The sequence below is a fragment of the Podarcis pityusensis genome, assembly GCF_964106645.2.
Source record: "Podarcis pityusensis genome assembly, chromosome: 4".
NCBI lineage: Eukaryota > Metazoa > Chordata > Lepidosauria > Squamata > Lacertidae > Podarcis > Podarcis pityusensis.
Window position 1 is genome coordinate 74799471 of NC_138027.1, and position 25354 is coordinate 74824824.

The 25354-nt window shown below is 44.4% G+C and overlaps 1 protein-coding gene and 1 long non-coding RNA gene across 4 annotated transcripts in view; one reads left to right on the top strand and one right to left on the bottom strand.

The window, feature by feature from the left end:
- The window catches only part of VWA3B (von Willebrand factor A domain containing 3B), a 66428-nt gene extending 57070 nt beyond the window's left edge, over nucleotides 1-9358 (bottom strand). For 2 of the 3 annotated variants that reach the window (XM_081001284.1, XM_081001283.1), the window contains exons 1-4: nucleotides 9232-9358; nucleotides 2439-2516; nucleotides 1484-1711; nucleotides 1156-1250 (exon numbers count right to left, since the gene is read on the bottom strand). In XM_081001284.1, coding sequence (XP_080857410.1) covers nucleotides 1156-1250; nucleotides 1484-1711; nucleotides 2439-2516; nucleotides 9232-9259 — 429 coding nt within the window. In that variant the 5' untranslated portion in view covers nucleotides 9260-9358. The other variant, XM_081001285.1, reaches the window with a different exon arrangement.
- A 142-nt stretch (nucleotides 9359-9500) lies between these two features.
- On the top strand, nucleotides 9501-24794 carry LOC308474877. Its single transcript, XR_013984986.1, has 2 exons — nucleotides 9501-9633; nucleotides 24533-24794. It is a non-coding gene; the product is annotated as an uncharacterized lncRNA (long non-coding RNA).
- Nucleotides 24795-25354: the final 560 nt, after the last annotated feature.

Consider the following 25354-nt stretch of genomic DNA (forward strand, 5'->3'; position numbering starts at 1 on the left):
CAATTTTTGTTTACAACAGAGCAAAGTGATGGTGAGGTGGGAGGAGCTCCAGTTTAGTCATAGAAGAACTAAAGGGCATGTTGATGTGAGGAGCTCGTCCTACACTCGAGTAGGACCCTGGTAGAGTCACATGCCCGACTGACATGTTCTCTCCCTCCTGGTCGTTTGTTCAGGAGCTTCAAAAGCTTTCTTCTGCCCGAACATCACAGCGACCGATGCCAACAGACATCGGCACACTTAGGGATCTGCAGCTTGCGTAACAGACCTCAGCAACTCAGCATTTGGCTAATCTACTTTATTTACATATAAACACACACGGAGCACTGCAACATGGCTCCCTCTCTCTCTAGCATCAGACAGCAAAGAGGAAAAGAACAAAGGACAATATTCCCACTTCAAGGAACACAGTAAGACAAACATCCTGTCTCCATCACTTACCACTCTGTGGAGTCAAAGCATATACCGTCATGTGATAGACAACAATCCCATGACTGCAATCATGGAGCAGGAATTCTAACAGTTAGGCCGCCAACCAGCAACCAGGAGCTCCCCCAACCTTATGATCGCCTCGCCTGATCCCAATGAGCAACAGTACTCAGCAGCAGGAGGGTGCTGAGTGGGGCAGCTGTTCGCAACAGAACTGCGGATCTCTGGAGCTATGATTCACACACATCTACCACCCAATCAGCATTTCACAATGGATGAAAAGTGGCAAAAAAAAATTGTTCGGTTTCATGGAACGTCCAAACAATACCAGCTTCTAGTTCATTAAATCCTACTAGACCTTGGAAAAATTCAAGAGAGGAAGTCCTGATTCTGAAAATAACCCATGTCAGTAGTTTTGTTGTTGTTGAATAATATAGGTGCTGGATCAGCAAACCAATATCGGTTATCAAACACCTCTCTGAAGCTAAGTGACCCCAGGCTCATTGTTATTACTTCCACTCTGTATTCTGGAGGTAGTTCTCCCCAAGCCCAGCTTCAACAGGTCAGCAAGAACTCTGAAAGCAGAGTCCAGATTTTAAAGAGCATCAAACACAAACTTTTTATAGCCAGAGGGCAGGTTGTTACTACACCCAGCCACCACCTCATCCTGCCAATATATAATATTATCTTACCCAAAAGATATATTATTACTCTGAATCCGCCACTTACGTTATACAGCTTGCCATCTTCTCCTGTCATGTATTGACGATACAACCCATTTGCGTATCGAGAAGCCACAAGTTTCCCCAGGATGGATACATAGTCTAGAATAAAAAGAAGTTGTACATGTGCTGTCTCCATCATGCAGGGTCATTTATTTTATTTTATTTTTTTGCACCAATTCCTTGCCCGTTTATTTAGAAGTGAGCCCCAATGGATATCCCATACACAAGCTGTTACTTACTGTTGAATGCAACAGGGTTTATTTCTCCAGCTAACTGAGCAAAAGATCAGGCTGTGCATCATGCAAAGGGAAAAGACTTGCTGCACATCATACCTTCTTTGTGCTGAAATCCAATCTTGGATAAAATCTGAGAAAAGGTCAACTTGTTCCTTTTGAGCCCATGCAGCTGAAGCCATTTAGGGGAAGAGATGAGAAGTTGCACATCCAAGTCCCACTGAACGCCATAATCTCTCCTTTCTTTTCGCTCCAAGTTCTTCTCGCAGGCAACCAACGTTTTAGGTTTTTCAGGGTCTTTTTTAGGTTTCCCACCAAAAGTAACTTCTGTAAAGGGGAAAACGTGCAAGCTAGGTGTTATGTACTGAAGTTCTCACCCTGGACCAGCAGGGGGATACTGTAGTTATGCAAATGAAGGATCGAAAGTGACGTTCAGTGATTGGATAGTTTTTATGCAAATGAAGGATCAAAAGTGATGTTCAGTGATTGGATAGTTTTAGAAAGTTGCTACAGTAACGTTGTACTGGAGCTCCATATAAGCAGGCTGACTGAGCCCTTCAGTCAGTTCTAGTTCTGGCCTCTGAATAAACAAGAGCTGTTTGAAGAATCGCTGTGTCGTCTGATATGTTCACCCACAACTTAACACCAGGTTTACTTATTGCAATCCCTTCGTCTGCCAACTATCTCATCTCCCCTTCTCATCTCCTTTCCATGGTACTCTACTGTATTCTCTTGACTCCTCCTTTTTTAAAGCATTATCAAAAAGAGAAACTTTTAAATAAATACAAAAGCCTCTCCCTTCTTTTTCTCTCTCTCTTTATGTACAAGAAGATACATGTACAAAAACATTCCATACGTAGAGCTGAGTCTGGAATTAGACTTAAGAGGTTTCATGTTACAAAGCATAGGTTTGCACAGAGACATTAGATACATTCACACAATACACTGAAAGCACTGTGAATACCACTTTATACAGTCAAAGACACAACATAGCTCCAACAGAAGTTCCATGTGTAATTTTATTAATAAAATATCATAACCTTAGAATACTCACGTTCACTCCATGCAAGCCGTTTACCTATGCCGCCAGTCATTGCAACCACACTGATTTTTTGCTTCCTTCTGTGTTCCCCTTAAAACATGAATAAAAACACATGATTGTTTGTTTGTTTTTTATTGATGCCATCCAACCAGTAAATCAGGTCTGGTCTCGATGCTATAAATTGAATTTAAATTTAAATTAAAGTTAGCACCAGCTCCAACAGCTTTTATTAGCCAGAAACCTAGTCCTCCCACTTACCCAGGAGGAAGCCCCACTGAATTCAACAGAACTTACTTCTGAGCAGACATGGTTAAGATTGTGCTGTCTAATTATTTCAAATATTTCTATACTACTTCTCACTAGCATACCACAGCGACAAAATGGTTACAAAAAGGTAACTTACCTGTTTAAGGAAAATGAAATAAAAAGAATGTTTTAAAAATACCACAGCATTAGTAATAAACATTAAAAGAACTTACTAGGAGGTGAAACCATGGGCAACAATAAAAAAAATGCCTAAAACCAGAGGAAATACAGAAGGTTCTATGTACACCAGGTTCAACCTGGTGCCTGAAAGAAAGAAGTATTGGTGCAAGGCAAGGATCTCTAGTGAGGTCATTCTATTGTCATCTTGTTTGGAGAAGAGAAAAGCTATGGTTGGTGCCTGCACCCTTAGTTACCTGGGCCCCCAAGATGTTTTGCTAGCGAAGCTGCAATATGAAGCTTTTGCCAACTGCGTTGGAGATGGGATCCAGATATCCTTATCAAATCACGACAGCTGTGTTCCGCACCAACTGATGCTTCCTGGTCATCTTTCAAGCCACACCTAAAATACCATTATAGCAGTCTAATCAAGAGGTGATCACGGTGTGGCTAACTGTGACCCAGAGCATTCCTGTCCGGCAGAGGCTGCAGTTGGTGACGCAGAAAGGAGGAGGTGCTGTGGACCAAGGCTCTAGAGAGCAAAACTGGATCCAATGGGAACAGGGAACCAAGAAGTGAACCTGACCCTTCGGCGGGGGGGGGGGGGGGAGTATGCAACCCATTCTAGAGCAAGTAGAATGCAAACTCCCAGAATACAAGAACCATCTACCCACAGCTTTCCCCTCTTGTTGGGATTGAGCTTCAGTTGACTGGCCCTCGTCCAATGAAAAGCAGAGCTGAGTGTTATCAGTATGCTGATAGTGTCTCGCTCCGAACCCCTGGTTGACCCTCTGAAGCGATTTTAAAGCTGTCTGGGTGGCTGAGAGGTGAGTAGGGAGGAAACAGGGAACTTTCCTTCAGTCAAATTCCTGAAGTTGTCTTAAGATCCAAATTCTAATGTGTATTTGAATTATAATTACTATTTTGATTTATTATCCGCCCATAAAGGCCCTGGGAAAGTTACAGGGGTTTAAAATGCAATGGTGAAAATAGTTTAAAACAGACTGCAGGCACAATAATTGGGTGGGTCCTAGAAATGTATGTTTTGGGTGCCAAAGACCAGAGTAAAGAAGTGAATCACTCTGGCCTCTTCAGTTACCTGGCAAAATGTTATTCCAGTGTTCCAGATCCACATACCATTGTAGTCACTTGGGCAACTTCAAACAAGAAGACCAGAACAACAGGGCTAGTGATGCCGTATCTAGGAAGCCCTTCAAAATGCCCTATATGTGCACAGGAGAGGGTTTGTGCAAACATTTACCCTTTGGCTGCGGTACCAAGTGGTAAGTTGTGCATTTTGCCTCCAGGGAGACAGAACTCTTGTCTCTAAGTGTCAGCTATAAAACATATGAATCACTGCAGTTTATTTACCCGTGGTAAATTAGGGCCTGAATTCAAGTACTTTGATGCCGTGATTTCATGTTGCAAAATCCCTATGCAAAGGTCGCTTCCATAGAACAATTTGCATGAATTCCACATGTATCCCATATGAGATAATGTGTGTGAAATGCTTTAAATACTAAGTACTGATACTTTATTCTGTGGATCATAATCTGTGGTGATCCCACATGCATGATCATTAACTGCAGCATGTATGCTGATTGAGTCTGCAGTCAGTCTCCGTTGTTTATCTATGTTCAATTGCCACATCAAAATAATCTTACATGGAAATCACTCTTTTTTCCTGGAAAGGAGCCCTGAGTAACATTGAACAAGCCAATAGCTATCATCCTCCATTGCCCAGTTTGTAAAATGGGAATAATAAGGACCAGCCTTACAAGGTGGCAAAAAAGAATGAATTAGGATTGTAAAGCACTTTGCATAGTTATATATTTATTTTACACTTGTTCTAATCTTTTTCTCCAAGGAGCTCAAGGTGGCAAACACAGTTTTCCTCCTCATCTTATAAACACAACAACCCTGTGAGGTAGGTTAGGTTGAGAGTGAGTGACTGGTCAGATGTCACCCAGTGAGCTGAGTGGAGGTTTGAACCCTGGTCTCTCAGGTCTTAGCCCAATACTCAAGCCGCTATACCACATTGGCACCAAAAAAGTGCTGTGATTAACAGTATTCATTCACAAGAGAAGCTACTAGGAATCACTGCAATCTAGTCCCTCTAATATAACATGGATACCCGAGCTGGTGACTCCATGGCAAATGAAATCCTGCGATAAGCACTGTAATTCAATAGAGTGCAAAAGTCCCAGCTACCAGAACCAGATGCCGTGCTATTTTGATAGCTGTTCAGAGGCTTGGATGTAGCACACTCTCTTTTTTCACTCTGGAATTTAATTCCTTGCTAGCTCAAGTTTCTTCACCTGAACTGCTCAGGCAATTGTGAGGCAAATGGGAGAAGAACATACAGGGGTTCCGACGGAAAAAGAATCCGTAAAAAGCAAAACTCAGCTTAAATTGAGGGATGGCCCAGCTAATTAGAGAAATATTAAAAATCTTAAGACCAACATTTTAAACCAAGTTTTCAGTGGGAAAGTTTGGAAAGAGCTTTTACCCACTGTCAGTGTCTTCAGTTTGGGGGGAAATATAAGCACATCTCTTGCATCCAAGCTTTAGTATGGATTTTTAAATTTTTACAGACGCAGCCATCTATGCTAGGAAAACAATACACCTTATAATAAATGCATGGACTTCTCAGGAAGCTTAGGGAGCAGTAAAATTGCAAAGTAATAAACTGGCAAGAGTCCATACAAAACCCAGTGAAACTTGGGAGGTTGCCCACATATAGCTTTTTGAATCCAACCTGGCAGTGAGGAGGGAGGGAACAGCTTGGCTTGGTTTTCCATGTTTAGACAGACCTATTTCAATTTCCCAGAGAAAATGATTCCACTCTAAACAATTTCACATTCTATGTTCAGGTGTGGAGGTGTGGAATTGCAGGTATGGCATGAATTCCAAGAGGGAACATGTATAGAACTGAATTCCTGCTTACATTTGTCACCAAGACCATTTCTGTGGGAGAAAACATCTCAATAACTACATTGCGGCCTAGAAGTAGAAAGCTGACCACATGCTACTACCGCTACCCACTTATGAGCAAAGCATGTGTGAGGGCCGAAATATATCTTGTGTGGGAGTTCTGTGACTAGATTTCCCAATTTATTACCTGAAATGTAAATATACAAGGTTGGAAATCTGCTCACAAAAAAGATTCCCCGTTTATCCACATTATTTGCTTGGTCCATATGGCTTCCAGCTCTTTCCCTCTAAGGAACTAAGAGTGAAAAACTCAAGTTTCTTTACCTGAACTGCTCTGGCAATTTTATACCTCCCACTTTCAGGTTTTGGCTTAGAATTATCCACGTTAAGTCCCCCCCCCCCATCTTCACATCAAACCAAGCATACCTGGGAGTAAACCCCATTAAGTTCAATTGGACTTCTGAGTAGCTATGGTCAGGACCGCAGCCTGTATTCAAACAAGAATTATTTCTGAGCAGGCTCAAGATGTCAAAGCTGTGAAAGAGAGGTTTCCCAAGAGCATAGTTTGTCCTCCTGCTGCCGAACTGTGCTGGGAAAACCTGCACTTCACAAATGCCCCCATATTTATGCAACCCAAGGCCCACCTTCAGGGCTTGGAACTGTCAAAACTATACTGTATCTACTTCTTCACCCAGCCTTTTGATGCTTGAGCTGTATATTTTTAGGACACCCCTTATTTTTGAGACTAGAAGTTGCTTTGGACCATTTCTAATATTTTGTTGTTACACACCCTACGACCTTAGGGTAAAGGGCAGGTAAACAATAAATAATAATAATAATTCCTGAGCTAATAATAGTATCACTAATAATAACAATAATAATTTTATTATTTATACTCAGCCCATCTGGCTGGATTTGCGCAGCCACTCTGGGCAGCTTAAAGCATATCTAAAAACATAATAAAAACATCAAGCTCTAAAGCTTTGATTCTATAATAACCTTGTGTATATAATAATAATAATAATAAATTTTATTTATATCCCGCCCTCCCCAGCCGAAGCCGGGCTCAGGGCGGCTAACAACAATCAAATAATCAAATAATCACACAATCTAAAAATATTTCATTATAAAAATTAATTAAATCAAATTGATGGCAACCAATTAAGCAAAGTTCTGTGCAGGTTGCCAGAGGAGGGAGTCAGGCTGCGCCCTGATCAAAGGCCTGGCGGAACAACTCTGTCTTGCAGGCCCTGCGGAAAGATGTCAAGTCCCGCAGGGCCCTAGTCTCTTGTGACAGAGCATTCCACCAGATTGGAGCCGCAGCCGAGAAGGCCCTGGCTCTAGTTGAGGCCAGCCTAACCTCTCTGAGGCCTGGGACCTTGAGGATGTTATTATTTGCAGACCGTAGGTTTCTCTGTGGGGCATACCAGGAGAGGCGGTCCCGTAGGTACGAGGGTCCTAGGCCGTATAGGGCTTTAAAGGTTAAAACCAGCACCTTAAACCTGATCCTGTACTCCACCGGGAGCCAGTGCAGCTGGTATAGTACCGGATGAATGTGATCTCGCAGCGAAGACCCCATAAGGAGTCTCGCCGCGGCATTCTGCACCCGCTGGAGTTTCTGGGTCAGTCTCAAGGGCAGCCCCACGTAGAGCGAGTTACAATAATCCAGTCTGGAGGTGACCGTCGCATGGATCACAGTGGCTAGGTCAGGGCGAGAGAGATAAGGGGCCAACTGCTTAGCTTGGCGGAGATGAAAAAATGCCGCCTTTGTTATAGCTGTAATCTGCGCCTCCATAGAAAGGGAGGTATCGAAGATTACACCCAAACTCTTAACGGACGGTGCTGGCACTAATTGCACCCCCGCAAGAGATGGGAGTTGCCCCCTCAATCCCATATCGTCCCGCCCCAGCCAGAGGACCTCTGTCTTCGAAGGATTTAACTTCAACCGGCTCCCACGTAACCATCCAGCCACAGCTTCCAGACATCTGGTCAGTGTGTCTGGGGCCGAGTCAGGATGGCCATCCATCAACAGATAGAGTTGGGTGTCATCAGCATACTGATGGCAACCCAGCCCAAAACTCCGGACAAGCTGGGCGAGGGGGCGCATAAAGATGTTAAAAAGCATCGGGGAGAGAATCGCACCCTGAGGCACTCCACACACCAAGGAGTGGCGCGATGACAATTCCCCCCCAAGCGCCACCCTCTGTCCCCGACCAGAGAGAAACGAGCGTAGCCATTGAAGGACTGTGCCCTGGATCCCCACGTCGGCAAGGCGGTGGTCCAGGAGTTCGTGATCGACCATGTCAAAGGCTGCTGACAGATCTAGAAGAATCAGCAGCCCTGACCCGCCTCGATCCAGCTGCCTGCGGAGATCATCTGTTAGGGCGACCAGAGCCGTCTCGGTCCCATGACCAGCGCGGAAGCCGGACTGGAATGGATCCAAAGCAGATGTTTCATCCAGAAACCTACCAAGCTGTTCAGCATGTGTATACACGTGGCTCAGTCGGTACAGCATGAGACTCTTAATGTCAGGGTAGTGGGTTCGAGTCTCACATTGGGCAAAAGATTCCTGCATTGCAGGGGGTTGGACTAGATGACACTTGGGGTCCCTTCCAGCTCTACCATTCTATGATTCCATGTAGACTGCTAGCGCACACACACTCCAAAGCACAAGGAGAATTAATGTAAAACTACCAACAACAGTAGGGACGTGGGTGGTGCTGTGGGTTAAACCACAGAGCCCAGGACTTGCCGATCAGAAGGTCAGCGGTTCGAATCCCCACGACGGGGTGAGCTCCTGTTGCTCGGTCCCTGCTCCTGCCAACCTAGCAGTTCGAAAGCACGTCAAAGTGCAAGCAGATAACTAGGTACCGCTCTGGCGGGAAGGTAAATGGCGTTTCCGTGCGCTGCTCTGGTTTCGCCAGAAGCGGCTTAGTCATGCTGGCCACATGACCCGGAAGCTGTACGCCGGCTCCCTCGGCCAATAAAGCGAGATGAGCACCGCAACCCCAGAGTCGGCCACGACTGGACCTAATGGTCAGGGGTCCCTTTACCTTTACCAACAACAGTGACGAATCACAACAGTTGCCTTTAAGACAGCTCAGCCAGTAGAGCGTGAGGCTCTTCATCCCCACGCTGGGCAAAAGATTCTTGTATTGCAGGGGGTTGGACTAGATGATCCTCGGGCATCCCTTACAATTCTATGTTTCTATAAAATGAATAAGGACCTCACTCATTTTGTGTCGTTCGCATCAATCAAGTGCCCAGCGCCCCAACTTGGCACAGGCGTAGAGAGGGAAATCTGTCCCCAGGGCGATGGGGGGACAGGAGGATAGGGGGCCCGTAGGGTGAACCAGCCAGAGCTGGAAGCCTTCAGACGACCGTGGGAAGAAGCCCCCATCTGAGAGGGGGCTGCTCCCGTGCGCCCCCTGCAGGCGCCCCGCCTCACCTGCTTCGAGCCCCCCGGTCGCTTCCATCCCATTGTGACGCGCCGGCGAGGAGTTCCACGGTGGCGCCGCCGCCCCGCTTCTTTCTTTCGTTGACACGGGAGACGCCGCGGTTGCTAAGCCCCGGCCCGTGAGCGGCCGGCTTTCGCGGAGCCGCCCCTTCCAGGAGGAGCTTCCAGAGTCTAGTGGGGCAAAGCAAGGGCGGAAAAATGGAGCCTAGTTCAAAGGGCGGCGCGCTTTGCTTCTCTGGACAAGCGCCAACTTTGGGTTCGAGGCGTGTGAGTTCAATCTAGAGTCTCCTCATCCCCCCCCTCCCCGTGAACGTGTGAGCGCGGATCGCGTGCACAGGGCATTTCCGTATCTACACCTGAGAGAAGGAGCTGCGTGTGGGATTTTCCAGGCAGGTGGGAGCCCTTCTTTGCGCTGTGCCTATATTTATTTATATGTGCTCCTTACTAAAGCTTGTCATATGCTGCGGCTTCCCAATGAACGAAAATCTCATACTGTCCAACATTTCTCCAATGAAAATAGGGCCATCCTATCTAATAGTAGTAGTAATAGTCGTACCCCGTCCATCTGACTGGGTTGCCCCAGCAACTCCGGGCTGCTTCCAACATAAATAAAAACATAATAAAACATTAAGCATTTTTTAAAAAAACAACAGCCATTCCCTATACAGGGCTGTCTTCAGATGGCTCAGGGGTCAGATAACTCCATACCCTCCAACATTTCTCCGATGAAAATAGGGTCGTCCTAAGGAAAAGTGGGACATTCTGAGATCAAATAAGAAATTGGGATGGCTTCTGTAAATCCAGGACTGTCCCTGGAAAATAGGGACACATGGAGGGTCTGATATCTGCATGTTTTTGTAGATGCTGGAAGGCGCCCAGAATGGCTTGGGCAACCCAGTCAGATAGGCAGGGTACAAATAATAAAAATTATTTATTTGTTTATTTTATTTTATTTGTTTATTATTATTATTATATTCAAATATCTCTACAGGCAAGACAGATGCTCCACCGCTGAGTTACTAGCCTTCCCAGATATCAATAGGAAATCATAGAATGTATGCTATATATATTTCTTAGAATCACAGGGTCATAAAGCCACTAACCACAGAACTGTAAGCGAAATGCAGTGGATCCCATATAGTGTATAGTATATCCAAAGTATCACAAGGTTCCCCAACCTTCTTGAAAAGCACAGAGGTGAAGAACACGTGACTGCAAGGATCCGACTGGAATATTACTCTGCTAGTAATATGCAGCTAGATCCTACTCAAAGTAGGCGTGATTAAAAGCCATTCAGTTCAAAAGAAGTGAATGTGCAGAACTCTGCATTGAGCTGTGCAGTTACTGTGTGAGGAACCTTTGGCCCGCCAGATGTTGCTGAACTACAACTCCCATCTGCCCCAGCAAGCATGGCCTGTGACCAGGGAGGGTGGGAGTTGTAGTTCAACAACATGGTGGACATGTCAAAGGTTCCCCACTCCTGCTGTATACAGTATATAATATGGGGAAGAAACTAGGCTTAATTCGTGTATCTATTGACCCGGGGGCAGTGTTACAGAGTGGGATATGAAAGCTAGGAGCTAAATGGCACCTTAAACCTAGGTTATGGGCGCAACAACGGAATGTCTAAGCACACTTTTTAATTAACAAGAATACAAAGCTGAAAATGAATGATCTGCAGCTAATTTTTCACATAGTCTAGTCCTCATCTGAAGACTGCAAAAAACAACAACAACACAAAGCCATACTTCCTCTGCCTGCCCCCCTAATATTTTTAAGAGAGTCTCTTCTCCAGTCTTCAGAGAGTGACTGGAAGGGGGGAGGCAGAAAAAGGTCCTCCTTTCCTTCCACTGCAGTTTTAATCTGAAATCTTGGGTGCAGTACCACTGAGGTGGGAAGGTAAACGGCGTTTCCATGCACTCTGGTTTCCGTCAGTGTTCTGTTGCACCAGAAGCGGTTTAGTCATGCTGGCCACATGACCCAGAAAGCTGTCTATAGACAAACGTCGGCTCCCTTGGCCTGAAAGCGAGATGAGCATTGTACCCCATAGTCACCTTTGACTGGACTTAACCGTCCAGTGTTCTTTTACCCTTACCTTTACTTTACTGCACCCAGAGCTCAGAAACTGCTCACGCTAATAAAATTCCTTGTCACAAAACGCGCCTAGAACAATAGAGTTTCGAACTCTGCCTGGGAGTAAACCAGCATAAACTCAATGGTACTTATAGCTGAGAGGTCATATAAAAGATGATGGTAATGATGACGATTTATTAAATTTGTATACTGCCCCATACCTATAGATCTCAGGGCACTTCACAACATAAAATGGCAATTTAAACAACACAAAGTACATAATAAGTTAATTCCTTTGTAGCTGTATTTTTGTCTTCCTTGCATTAGGGCTATTGATAAACTCAACACTTCAGGGTGGACAAATTTAAAACGGATAAAGGGAGGGGGGCAAAGGTGGGAAATAATATACAGCAGTTCAGTGACAAGATGTAGGGGTGGTTGACAATTTGGACTTTGACGGTGGTTTACCAGTAACCTCAGCAATTTTTAAATAGCTGTAAAATAAAATGGCTTCCTCCTGACAGTCTAACCTTTTTCTGATTCTTCATGGCAGGTGTTAGAGAGCGAAATTGGCTTTTGACAACTTAGGGCCCTGATCTAAGGCAATGGTGACAGGCAGGCTTGCAGGGAAAGGGAATAGACCAGTGTTGTAGAAAACAATTGGGGTTGGCTTTTACAGCCCAACTCCCCATCAAGAAACTCTGTGTCCCCCTACATCCATTATCTGTCAGAGAAGAATGGATGGAGGCAAGATCCAGAGAAAGCAAGGCAGATCTTTATTTTTTTCTGTTGCAACCGAATTTTTACAGTTCAGTAAATACCATCAGCAGTGAAATTACTTGCCCTATCCACACGCTTAATAAATAGCTTGCTAAAATGGCTTTTTTCTGTAGGAGGCACCTTACATAATCAGAGCAGTTTGTTTTAAGTAAGAACCTACTCATAAACAATGTCATTGCTCTGTGCCATAAGAAACAACCCTGGGGACAGAAGGAGACTCTGCTTTTTTATAAAAAATAAATAAATTGCAAATTGCACAGATAGATAGCATCTTGTCAGCCCACCAGTTAATTATGGTACAGTAAAAACAGCAGAGCAAAATATAGCTCAATTCCATTGTAAATGGAATGAGCCAAGTGCAAAAAAACAACACATTTAACTTTCAGGAAACCTAAGCTGAATGAGCTTCATCCAGGATCTCAGAATGCAAAAAAGACAGAAAAAGATTTTTAGACATTCTAATTAGGGGAGTTATTTCCCCCTGATTGACTAGGAAGTTTTGCCCCTTCTTGTGTACCATTTGGCTTGCCTTATTTGCATGAAAGACCATTTGCTCAGCCCCAGGCACATCTCACAAGACCTTTTTCATTCCACTTCTGTACAGTCTAGATGATGTAATGCATAGCAGAAAAGTAAAGCTGTGTGGCTGGCGAGTCCTGTTTTAGGACATTACTTATACTGACCTTTCGCTGCACTCCCTTGAGATTTCCACATCATTTCCCTCCTTTAATAAATCAATGCAAGACTAAACTAAGCCCGGAATCCTATGCAGATGTAGTTAGGAGGGTGGCCAATTTAATGCAATATGTGTCTCAGCACATATTCAAAGGCTTGAGCTCCATGCAAACTAAACCGTCCCATGAACAGTTAGTCCCAGAAGGGAAGCTTCCACTGCCAGTATCAATCCTTCATGATACACAGTCCTGGTCCTGGTCCTCCCCACCACTGAGGGAGTTTTCTTAAAAGCGACTTTAAGAAGCACATTTTGAATCACATCTAATTCTCGGTTATTGTCAGGCTTCAGAGAATTGGCTTCCGCCCCCCTGGCCGTAAATGAGCAGATCAAACAAAAGGGAATTCTTACCAGATAGTTTCTTTAATAAACATAAAAAGGTAAAGGTAAAGGAACCCCTGACCATTAGTTCCAGTTGCGGACGACTCTGGGGTTGCGCGCTCATCTCGCTTTATTGGCCAAGGGAGCCGGCGTACAGCTTCCGGGTCATGTGGCCAGCATAACTAATCTGCTTCTGGTGAACCAGAGCAGCGGTACCTATTTATCTACTTGCACTTTGACGTGCTTTCGAACTGCTAGGTTGGCAGGAGCAGGGACCGAGCAACAGGAGCTCAACCTGTCACGGGGATTCGAACCACGACCTTCGATTAGCAAGCCCTAGGCTCTGTAGTTTAACCCACAGCATAGTGAAGGACAAAAGAACGCATCTAACAAGAATGGCAGTGCTCCCAATTAAGGTCACTCCCCCTTCCGTCCCTATTAATCCATGTCACTCCTATGTTTTGTAATCTGAGTTTGTAGTCTCTGTGCTTTCTGTTCTGACACTTTCTGAGCTCTCCGAGACTTTGGGGAAGGGGGGTGGATACTATCCAGAGACTGTGAATCTGTTAACTCTCTCTCTTCTAGTGTCTCTTCTGCTAACTGTTCCCCACCTAGTATTTCCCAGCTTCTGCCTTCCGAACTATGACCCTCTGCAAACCACTGTTCCAAATCTATACTGTCCTCCTGCTCCTGGGAAGATTCAGGATCAGGAGGAGGGCGTGGCTCCCACCATTCTTCCTCCGTGCAGCCCTCCTCAGCATGGTCCCTGGCAGTTAACAAAAATGTAGAAAGCTTAATGCAGGGCCAAATAATGGCTTCCAAAACCATTACAAAACTAACTGAATTAATTGAGAATAACAAATCCACAGGGAATAGGACCTTTTTCTGAGAAACAGCCACATGGTTTATGTTGAAGTGCCAGCTCATCAAATAGCCAAAAGTAAATCTTCTTATATAGTTCAAATATGTTTGGTGTTTTTAGCTGGCAACTATGTTTATCCTTCTCTTTCCCCATATATTTTTCAGACTAGTGTGTTTAAAGATTACCCTGGACATGAAAAGTCTTCCTTGATTACACAAACGTTCCCCAGAGGCGAAGAAAATGCATATAATTCTCAGCCATAACATATTTTCCCATTATATCATTTTTAAAAGCAAGAACTGAATGTTCTGTAGATGTAAAATTAGCTCTGCAGCATAGCCTGTAATAGAAAATGAAATTAGTTTCAGACATTTTTATAGTCTTGAGAGTTAACTACCATAAACTATAAGCAAGTTAAAGTTCTCCGAGAAGATGAATTAAAATACTTTACTAAGTATTTGTCATTTACTGTCAAAAAATTATTTTTTTAAATTTGCTGGGAAACCTACAGGTAGACTCTAGGTGTCAGGGATATGATGAAGCACACATCCCCAGCAATGTGTCATTGCTGCCCTTGGCAGAGCTAGTCGTCCCTGCCCTAAGGCAGAGCAGATATTTGACTTCCACAACTACAATTCCTGTCATCCCTGACCATTTGCCATGCTGGCCAGGGCTAGTGTAAGTGGAATCTTGGGGAGAACGGCTGTAGTTCAGTGATAGGTCATCTGCTTTGCATGCAGATGGTCCCAGTTTCAAAGCTCGGCATCTATAGTCAGGGCTAGGAAAGACGCCTTATCTATGTTGGTTTTATTTGGTGTAAAGAAAACTAGGTAAATATAAGGAGAATTCCCTGGATGCCCAAGATCCAGGTTTGGGGCAAGTACTCTTTGGTGAGAGAACCCTAGCAGAGATTGAAAATCACAAAATATACAGCAAAGTAAAGTGTTAGACTTTTAAAACACCCTTTCTAAGTTCCTTCCAAAGTTCCCCTCTTCCCTTAGCACAGAAAGAGACCACACATTTGGGTAAGTTAAAAATGGTTTACTTACAAACTTTTAAAGGTCAGATCCATGTGCTTTTCCATACATCAGTCAGAATACAAAAGCAGTAAAACTTAGGCTCCAAAGTGGTGAACATTCTTAAATTATTTGTATAGAAACACAAACACAGTCAAACCTCAGTTGTCAAACGAAATCCGTTCCGGAAGACTGTTTGACTTCCGAAACGTTCGACAACCGAGGTGCAGCTTCCGATTGGTTGCAAGAGCTTCTTGCACTCAAGCGGAAGCTGCATCAGACGTCCGAGTTCTGAAAAACTTTCGGAAACCGGAACATTTACTTCCGGGTTTTTGGCATTTGGGAGTCGAAACGTTCGAAAATGGAACCACTGGAGAACCAAGGTTTGACTGTGTGGCTTGCTTAAATTTGCAGCAGCCAACTCAGATCTCTTTACTCCTTGGTGCTCACATGGTGGAACAGGAAGAACAAAGTTTGATGACACTTCCTCCCAAGCTGATGGGGGCGTGACCTAGCTAAACCTGGCAGAACAGCTCACTCTATGGTCTTAACCCCCTCATGCATTAAAATAGAGTTAAGAATGTTGGTTATATGAAGCTGATTTCCCCACAATCTGAAGCCCTGGAGAGCCGCTGCAGTCAGTGTTGACAATACAGAGTTAGATGGACCAATGGTCTGTATTTGGCTGCCAGCACAGCTAGGCCTGTGCAAATTTTTCACCGGGTTTCAAAGATGGGATGCCACAAGAATAGAAAATGCCCTATCTCAAATTATCGCTGCTGATACTAGGAGAATGGACCTCTGAGGATGATCTTAATAGCTGGGCAGGTTTGTGCAAGAGCAGATGGCCTTTTAATGACCCAGATTACAAGCCATTTGGAGCTATGAAGGTGACTCTGCTTGGTAATGGGACACCCAAAGCTGTTGCATTTTTAGATCCCTCCCCCTCCAACCCAGCCTGTACCAGAGTCTGTCTCTGTGTAATATATAACAGAGTCATCTTAGCACAGCTAAGCAAATCAGTGGGGCCAAAAATAAATAAATAACAGCCTCCGTTCAAGCCCAAACAAATAGAATCTAACTTCGTTATTAGTTGCAGTTCCATCTTTTTCATGCTGAGGACTTAGCTACGCTAATGTGATTGTTTTATTACCAGTTACTGTAAGCGCAAATGGTTATTGGGTTCCTTTTGCATGCATTTTAAGCTGAAACTGAATTATCAAGCAGTGCTGGAAACGGAGATATGAAAGCTAGGAGCTAAGTAGCACCTTAAACCTAGATTATGGGCGCAACAACAGAATGTCTAGGTGCGCTTTTTTATATAGTAAGAATACAAAGCTGAAAATGAATGAACTGCATCTAAAATATTATGTTCATTTTTCACATGATCTAGTCCTTCCCCTGGCCACACCCCTAATATTCTTAAAGGGGTCTCTTCTCCAGGCTTCAGGGAGTAGCTGGAAGTGGGGAGGCAGAAAAAGGTCCTCCTTTCCTTCCACTCTGCAGTTTTAATCTGAAATTTTAAGCATACAGTGGTACCTCAGGTTAAGTACTTAATTCGTTCCGGAGGTCTGTACTTAACCTGAAAGTGTTCTTAACCTGAAGCACCACTTTAGCCTATGGGGCCTCCTGCTGCCGCCGCGCCGCTGGAGCATGATTTCTGTTCTCATCCTGAAGCACTATTTCTGGGTTAGTGGAGTCTGTAACCTGAAGTGTATGTAACCTGAAGCATATGTAGCCCGAGGTACCACTGTAGTCCTGCACCCCAAGCTCAGAAACTGCTCGCGCTAATGAAATTAATTCCCTGTCGCAAAATGCGCCTAGAACAATGGGAGTTTCGAATGCTGTTATCAAGACAGTACCTGGCTTCAGTATCTGGGCTTTGTTGCTATTGGACCCAATCAGAAGCTGGGAATGGCTTTATTTTATTATTATTTATTAGTTTTCTATACCACCCTTCATCATAAGATATGAGGACAATTCACAGAGTAAAATACAGGATAAAAATGTGAAAATAAGTAAAACAGCAAAACAGTAACCCCCTCCCTATAGACACATGTAGAATATTAATCAACCCAAGGCCTGGTTGAAAAAGGAACATTTTAGCCTGGTGCCTGAAAATACATAATGAAGGTGCCAGGCAAACCTCCCTGGGGTGAGCATTCTGTAAATCCAGAATGTGTCAGTCAAAACGGGGTAGTTGTGGGGTATGGTGTGGTGTCATGATCAAGGGAAATACAATTCTATGATTCTATGAGCAGAGGTGAGGAGAGAAAGTGACGGTGAAGTAATCAGAACAGGAACTGTAGGGGACTGCGTTATATTGAGTCAGTCTCTTGGTCCAAAGTGGGATACAATTGCTGTAAACGTATGGTGTGGATGTAGTGTTAATGTGACAAAAAAGACAAGCCTATTTAATGTTAGCTAGCACTGCAGCCTCATTGGGAGCAAACACTGACCTCTGTTCCAATCCTGAAATGCCTTGGGCTGGGGAGAGATTTGACCGCACTGACCGATTCCATTGACTGTAGCAGGAATGTTCACTGTTCACTGTAATTTACCAAGGGCTCACTGCAAAATTGTCCTCCCGCAGTTTAGCCCTTAGATATCAACAGAAAGCCATGATCAACAGCAGCAGGTATACCATTTTAGCATATTACACTGGCTGCAATACTTGGACCCAAGTTTAACAGCTAATTGAAGATTGCAGAACTGACACTATCTGTGAAAGCTAAGCAAATAAAAGAGACGGCAACAGTAGCTTTTATCCATCAGTTTTATTTATTTTTAGATTTTTTAGACTGGTACGGAAAGTTTTCAATATATTTCGAAAGCAGGGTCAATTCAGCTCTGAACTGCTTGAGACAGAATAAATATGGATGTCTGCAATGTTATTCCAAAGTAGAACTGCGTTTTAATGCAGTAATAATTCATGCCAAGTGTTCCAGGCCTCAAGCCAAGAAAAGTGCCATTAAAACAAACAAACACTTAAGATTTTGTATCTAGCACATTCCTATTGGGGTTCTTTCACTGCACGTACTCACTTGTACATAACATATGTTATACGTTACAGTTGTAATAATTCCATACAATTACTGAGAAATCTACTTTTAGAGCATTCACAGATACAAATATTTTGTAGCATTTCCCACCCTGCGGCACGACGATTCCTGTATAGGCAGTTTTGCTGACATAGTCTTGCTGCTGTTAAGTTTTCAGATCATGACTGTTTTAGCATCAGACCTTAGAAAGACGTGTCCTAATCAATGCACTGTAGAACAAGATTTTTATAATAGTATAGTTCAGGATATTAATACTTGCATAGCTTTTTCTCTGCAATTCACATGCATTTGTAGTGATTCTTTATATATAGTATAGCACCTCATTGACAAGGTTATGTACACAACGCTGGTTCACATGCCACATTAAACCATAGCTAAAATAGACTATAGGGACGCAGGTGGCGCTGTGGGTTAAACCACAGAGCCTAGGACTTGCCGATCAGAAGGTTGGCGGTTCAAATCCCCGCAACGGGGTGAGCTCCCGTTGCTCATTCCCTGCTCCTGCCAACCTAGCAGTTCGAAAGCACGTCAAAGTGCAAGTAGATAAATAGGTACCGCTCCGGCGGGAAGGTAAACAGCGTTTCCGTGTGCTGCTCTGGTTCGCCAGAAGCAGCTTAGTCATTCTGGCCATATGACCCGGAAGCTGTACGCCGGCTCCTTCGGCCAATAAAGCGAGATGAGCACCGCAACCCGAGAGTCGGTCATGACTGGACCTAATGGTCAGGGGTCCCATTACCTTAAAATAGACTATGGTCTAGTGTGAATAAGCAGCATGCTGGTACACACTGGTCAAAAGTTTGTAATGTGCTCATCTCCCACTCCTGCTGCACCAGAAAGGAAACAAGCCATCCAAACTCAACCACATTTGAATTGAAGCTCATAGTTTGTTTTTCTCCCAAAAACAAACAAACCCACAAGCACAAACTAAGGATTGTTTGGGGAAAATAAACCCTGAGTCCAGGTTCAGATAACACAAGAAACTAGATTAAAGACCTGTTTTCTGGTGAGGTGGCAGCAAGTGGAGTGAGGATTAAATTGAAAAGATTGAAGCAGTATGTACGAGCACGTCACACGGTCACATAAAGCCATAAATTACATTAACTGTAGTAACTTTAATGTGCCATGCTAGCTGAGCCACTATCCATTATAATTGATACTTCAATATAAATACTGTACTGCATATATGAATACCTCATAAACCAAATATATGTTTTAATATTCCTACGCAATACATTTCAATACAATTTCCAAAAGAAAGAAGAAAAATTAATTGTTCCTGTCTTCTGTAGTCCTTTCTCCAACATGATCACAGTAAAGATCATCAGTGTTACTAATCAGGCATTGATAAATATTATAAGATAGCTACTTCCTCTATGTAATGTCGAGTGGCTTGTATTTTTACTTCTTGGGACCTTTATTCAACACAAGAGCAAACAGGTCCTCCTCTTTTTCACATTGATGACTTACTATATTCTCAATTAATGCTGAAACATGAGGTTGTTGGCTGATTCCTCCTCTTTTCTGCAGACATTCTTTTTCTCCTTGTCCTTCATGCCCATTCAGCCCGTGTGAGTTCTCTGGTGTGTTAGGGGCATGTCAAGTGATTACTGTGCAGGCCAATCCATTGCCTACTCCTTCCCTAGATTCCTCCCTACACTTTCGATCTTATTTTCACAGCCATCAGGGTCAAAACTTTGTAGCTTTTAAATTTCAAAGCTGGGGTATTAAGGGGTTTTGTGTCTAATTCTGAGTTCTGCCTCTGTATAGTACAATTTCAGAAGCATGGAGTACCTTCAGCTATGCTCTATGATACGCCCCTGAAAGCGTATCCTGAGCAATGTTGATAATGGAGGTCCCTGGAACAAAAGGGGGGGGCTGTAAACAGAGCCCATGCTGTGTGTGTTCCAACTTTGTATGATTTCCCACAGTTACCCTTTCACTGCAAGTATTTGGTTTTATTTAAAGCCTGAGAGCACGTCCTGATCACACATTGCAATCCTCAAATGCCATACCTTGGGAACAAAAGGGACCTGTATAATTATCATTCTATTAAATATGCCCAATTATCTTAGCAATGACTCCTGTTCTTTCCAACCTTCGCAACTCATTCATCACAACCTGCTGTGGCTGTTTTATAATAATTAAGCTTCTATAATGATGGGAAATTATATCATGTTGCAGTCGACGGTTCATGCATTAGGGCCGTGCATTCGTTCATGTTAAATGAGCTGCAGAATAATTACTATGCCAAGGAATAGTACGGTACTGTCTGTAACTCCAGTCATTTGTCATCATAAGTGTGGCCCTGCAACAAACTATTGCAGCGTGGGGTGCTTCTCCGGTTCAGGTTTCCAGCCACGCCATCTATTCCCCTCTCCCTCTTGTTTTTCACTCTTCACTCCAACTCTCAACAGTCAGTCAGTATCCCATGGGCTCTGAACAATCTCAGTCTTCATTTATATATCAATCAATCAGTTTATTGTTCTAGCCAAAAGCCATGACAAAGTCAATTATAATAATAATAATAAAATAATACAGAACATACACCCGTAATATGAGCCTACACCCAAGTTGTAAGAGATAGAAGATACCAGAGACACCAACAAGCTTAAACCTAGCTTGATTTCAAAATAAACCTCTGAATCTCCAAAACAGCTTATATAGCAACGTTATCAAACTCAGCTTTCCTTATTTATTTTTTGCAACTCGTGCATAAAGGGCCACTTTGTGTTATGAAAGGGCCATGTTGTGTTATGAAGCTATTATTATATCATACAAAATAAACTGAATAGATAAATAAATTGAATAAATAAAATATCTGCTGGAATGTACCTGCTTTCTTGTGTGAACTATGGTTTCAGAAACAGATCTTTTGGGTCTCCCTATTCAAAAGCACATCAAAGTACAAGTAGATAAATAGGTACTGCTCCGGCGGGAAGGTAAACGGCGTTTCCGTGTGCTGCTCTGGTTCGCCAGAAGCAGCTTAGTCATGCTGGCCACATGACCCAGAAGCTGTACGCCGGCTCCCTCGGCCAATAAAGCGAGATGAGTGCCACAACCCCGGAGTCGGTCACGACTGGACCTAATGGTCAGGGGTCCCTTTACCTTTACCTATAAGGGGCAAGCTAACAGGTAACGAGTGATGTCTTCCACCTGAGGTTGACCACAAATACAAAGTATAGGACCTTGTTGTAGCAGCCAACCAAAACAGCAGAGGACATCACTTGGAGATGCAGCTCAGTAAAGGCATTTTCTTTCGGAAACTGGCAAGAGTTTGGTCAAATAACTAGTTCTAAAATGCACTGTTTTCAGGAGTGGGTACCAAGGGGGAAATGTGGTGTTCCTAATTAATTGCAGATCCCTTCTGGATTTTATTCAGATGGTAAGTAGGTAGGTAGATGATGATATAGATAGATAGATAGATAGATAGATAGATAGATAGATAGATAGATAAGTACTTGGGGTTAAGCACCTAAAGACTCAGGAGATCAGTATTAGCATACAGTATGTTTCCAGCATATCACTGTTGCATCATTTGTAAACACAATGTGACTTCATGCTGGTCACCTCATGTATAACCCTGGGTTACATCATTCCTTCTAAAGCAAACTGGAGAGGCTCTTGCCAAAACACGTGCTCCAGCAAATGCCTTAGAGTTGAATGTTGAAACTCCAATTATGTAGCACCTTCCTTTGCGAGTAGTCAACTCCATGGCACTGTTTGCTCAATGAATCACACCCCTCAGCAGAATTTGTGGCATTTTAAACCTCCCACAGAGCTTGCAGGCAAGGACGGGGACATTTTCCAATGGAAACGCAAGGCATTGCATAGATTTACAGGAAATGCGGCTGGAGATAAAGTGGCCGGGGGGGGGGGTAGCAAACTGAATATTAATCTACAGTGGTACCTTTGGTTGTGAATGGGATCCATTCCGGAGGCCCGTTCACAACATAAAAAGAGCACAACCTGCAGTGGTGCGTCTGCGCACACGTGCATTGCGATTCGCCGCTTCTGCGCTTGTGCCAAAAAGATAATAGAGACAAGGCCTGTCTGATATGCAGTGGGAGGGAGCCACTGCACTCAAGGGCCAGAATCGTATAGAATGGACCTCCTGTTAAGATGGTATCTGCAGGAAGCCTTCTCCTGCAAATTGCTGTTATCAGCTGGGTATATAATGTACTTTAAATGCAAAGTGTCTCCCACATAGTTATACCCCGCAACATTTCTAATATGGACATTGTGTCAGTCATCAGGAAAATGGATCCCCACCACCACAGCCAGCTGCCAGGGATAGAAAGACAGGGAAACCTCTTACCAAAGTCTTTTATTCAATATTCACAGAAAGAGACTTAGAAAGGTAGCCTCTTGAAATAATGGTGTTGCTCCAAGTAATCTCCACCCCCCCTTCCCTTCTCAGTCGCCAATAGCACCACCACCCTTACGGCGGCTGCTTAAGGCCATTTGCCTCTTAGCTCTTTGCTCTCCTACTTTCACTGCATGCCGGGTTCTGGGAGAAGGGGGGTGTAATGGTTCAAGGGGTTGCTCGTGCATAAGCCGGTGCCCACACCTGGCTGGGTTGCCTAAGTGAACCTTTTTGTCCGGACAGCCACTCACCCGTGGCTGTCTCAATCGCTGGCAGAATCCGTCAGTGGGCGTTTCTTGAACTTCTTCCAGCAAAGAAGTTCTTTCATGCCCAGTCGCCTCCTACTTTCCCTGCGCGGAAGCCTTCTGCGCAAGGAAGGCGTAGGCAGCGGAGGACCCTTCCTCCCCCTGCTGGTCCCCGGCAAGGAGTCATGGGACCGCCTCGCCGCTTCCCCCATCTGCCCCCCTTCTCCACTGGTGCTACGCTGATTCTCTTCCCCAGAAGATGGGCTGCTTCTCCCAATCCCAGGACGCTCTCTGGGATCCCTCTGGAGCTCTCTCTCTCCCTCCGGCACTGATGGCAGTTCCCTGACAGGGGGTCTGGAATGTTTTCTGGTGATGACGTGTCAGCCAGCTGCTCCAGCTCTGCTTTTCCCTGCTCCTCCCATTATCCCTCAGCTTTGCCCCTCTTCTGTCTCTGAGTCATGACCTCTCCCCCTCCCCACTCCTACCCTTGTCTGCTGGTCTCCTCTGCATCAGGAGGTGCTGCACCACCCGGCACGGCCTAGGGGTGCTCCAGGCTGTGTGGCATCAGGAGATGCCCCTGAACACCCCCCAGTGCAGCTGCCTCCTCCTCCTCAAGTGATAAATGACTGAAATAATGGTACAGTTGTCAGAATTCCAAGGAACAATAGATAGCAAGAAATTTGGTCTCACGGGCCTCAGCCTTCTTCTTAGCAGCAATGCTTATGTATAATGAACATTATACGGTGATAATATCTCTGGTGACTGTAACCAAATTTTCTCAACGGCAACGTGTGTCTCGGAGCATGCCGAAATGTGGTTGGCTGTCAAGTGAGTCACTGATTGATTGTACTCAGGCAATTCTGGCATTCAGCCTTAAAGCAGATTAGTTCACAAGCTCCCTGGTATAAGAGCAGGCAAGCAAATAATCACCTCTTGTTAAAATCATAAAATTTACACTTTAGGTCAGCTTCTCACAAATTCTCACTACTTACTTTCTTTATTGATTGACTTGATGGATAAAATGTATACCCCGCTTCCTAGCCAAGAAAGACCCCACCACTCTCAGGGTGCTACATGGTATATGTACAGGAATGTGAGTCAAGGTACATATTCTTAAATAAATAAGTGAACATTATGCAAGTGCCTATTTTTCTGCATATACAGTATGTATATATGGCAAAACTGTATAATCTTCACTTGTTATTATGTACTCACGTGTATTTTTTTCCTTTTTAAACCTGCATAAAGGTAAAGGGACCCCTGACCATTAGGTCCAGTCGTGACCGACTCTGGGGTTGTGGCGCTCATCTCGCTTTATTGGCCGAGGGAGCCGGCGTACAGCTTCCGGGTCATGTGGCCAGCATGACTAAGCCGCTTCTGGCGAACCACAGCAGTGCACGGAAACGCCGTTTACCTTCCCGCTGGAGCGGTACCTATTTATCTACTTGCACTTTGACGTGCTTTCAAACTGGTAGGTTGGCAGGAGCAGGGACCGAGCAAACGGAGCTCACCCCGTCACGGGGATTCGAACCGCCGACCTTCTGATCAGCAAGTCCTAGGATCTGTGGTTTAACCCACAGTGCCACCCGCATCCCTTTTTAAACCTGCATAGAGGGAAGCAAAAAGAGTGAAACTTACAAGTTCTTCCTACAGCTGTATGTGCCTGTGCACATCTGTACAGAAATGACATTGCATGTTTCATTCTCTCACTGATGGTAGCAGAGTGTATTTTGGAAGTATCAGTGGAAAACGAGCTTCCAGGCATCATGCATTTTAATGAATTTCCCGTCCTTGCAATCCCTGATGTAAAGAAGGGATTGTTCTGTCTTCACACAAGGGCCACGGAAGTGTGTCTACATCAGCTCCTGCTCTGATGCAACAGGGACAAGAAGGATGTGCAGCAAGACACGAGCCGAAACCTTTGTTAAGCAAGAATGATGCTCACAGTATTACCAAGGGCTCACACCACTTCTCCAGCCATGCAAACTGCCATCAAGCAATTATAGCAGGAGTTACTCTGGTTTGCAGGTGGTTTGTTGTTGTTTTTTAGTATGTAAGATTTTATTAAAACACTACAATTAAAAAATGAAAAGTAAAAAGGCATATAAAGTCCTCTTTCACAGGTAAATCTTAACTTGACCAACACAGAGAAATGTGAAACCTCCTAGCTCTCACCTGGGAGCTTCCCTTTCTTCTCCCAATCTCCCACCCTGGGAGATCTTCCCTTCCCTTCTTCTCACATGAGGTCCTACATCATCTGTCCATCACTTTCATCTGCATGCTAGCCCTTCCTTAACCCTGAATAAAGGTAAAGGGACCCCTGACCATTAGGTCAAGTCGTGACGGACTCTGGGGTTGCGGTGCTCATCTCGCTTTATTGGCCGAGGGAGCCGGAGAACAGCTTCCGGGTCATGTGGCCAGCATGACTAAGCCACTTCTGGCGAACCAGAGCAGCGCACGGAAACGCTGTTTACCTTCCCGCTGGAGCGATACCTTTTTATCTACTAGGTTGGCAGGAGCAGGGACCGAGCAACGGGAGCTCACCCCGTTGCGGGGATTCGAACCACCGACCTTCTGATCAGCAAGTCCTAAGCTCTGTGGTTTAACCCACAGCACCACCTGAATAGGGGACCACGAATAATACAGAAGTCTGGAACAC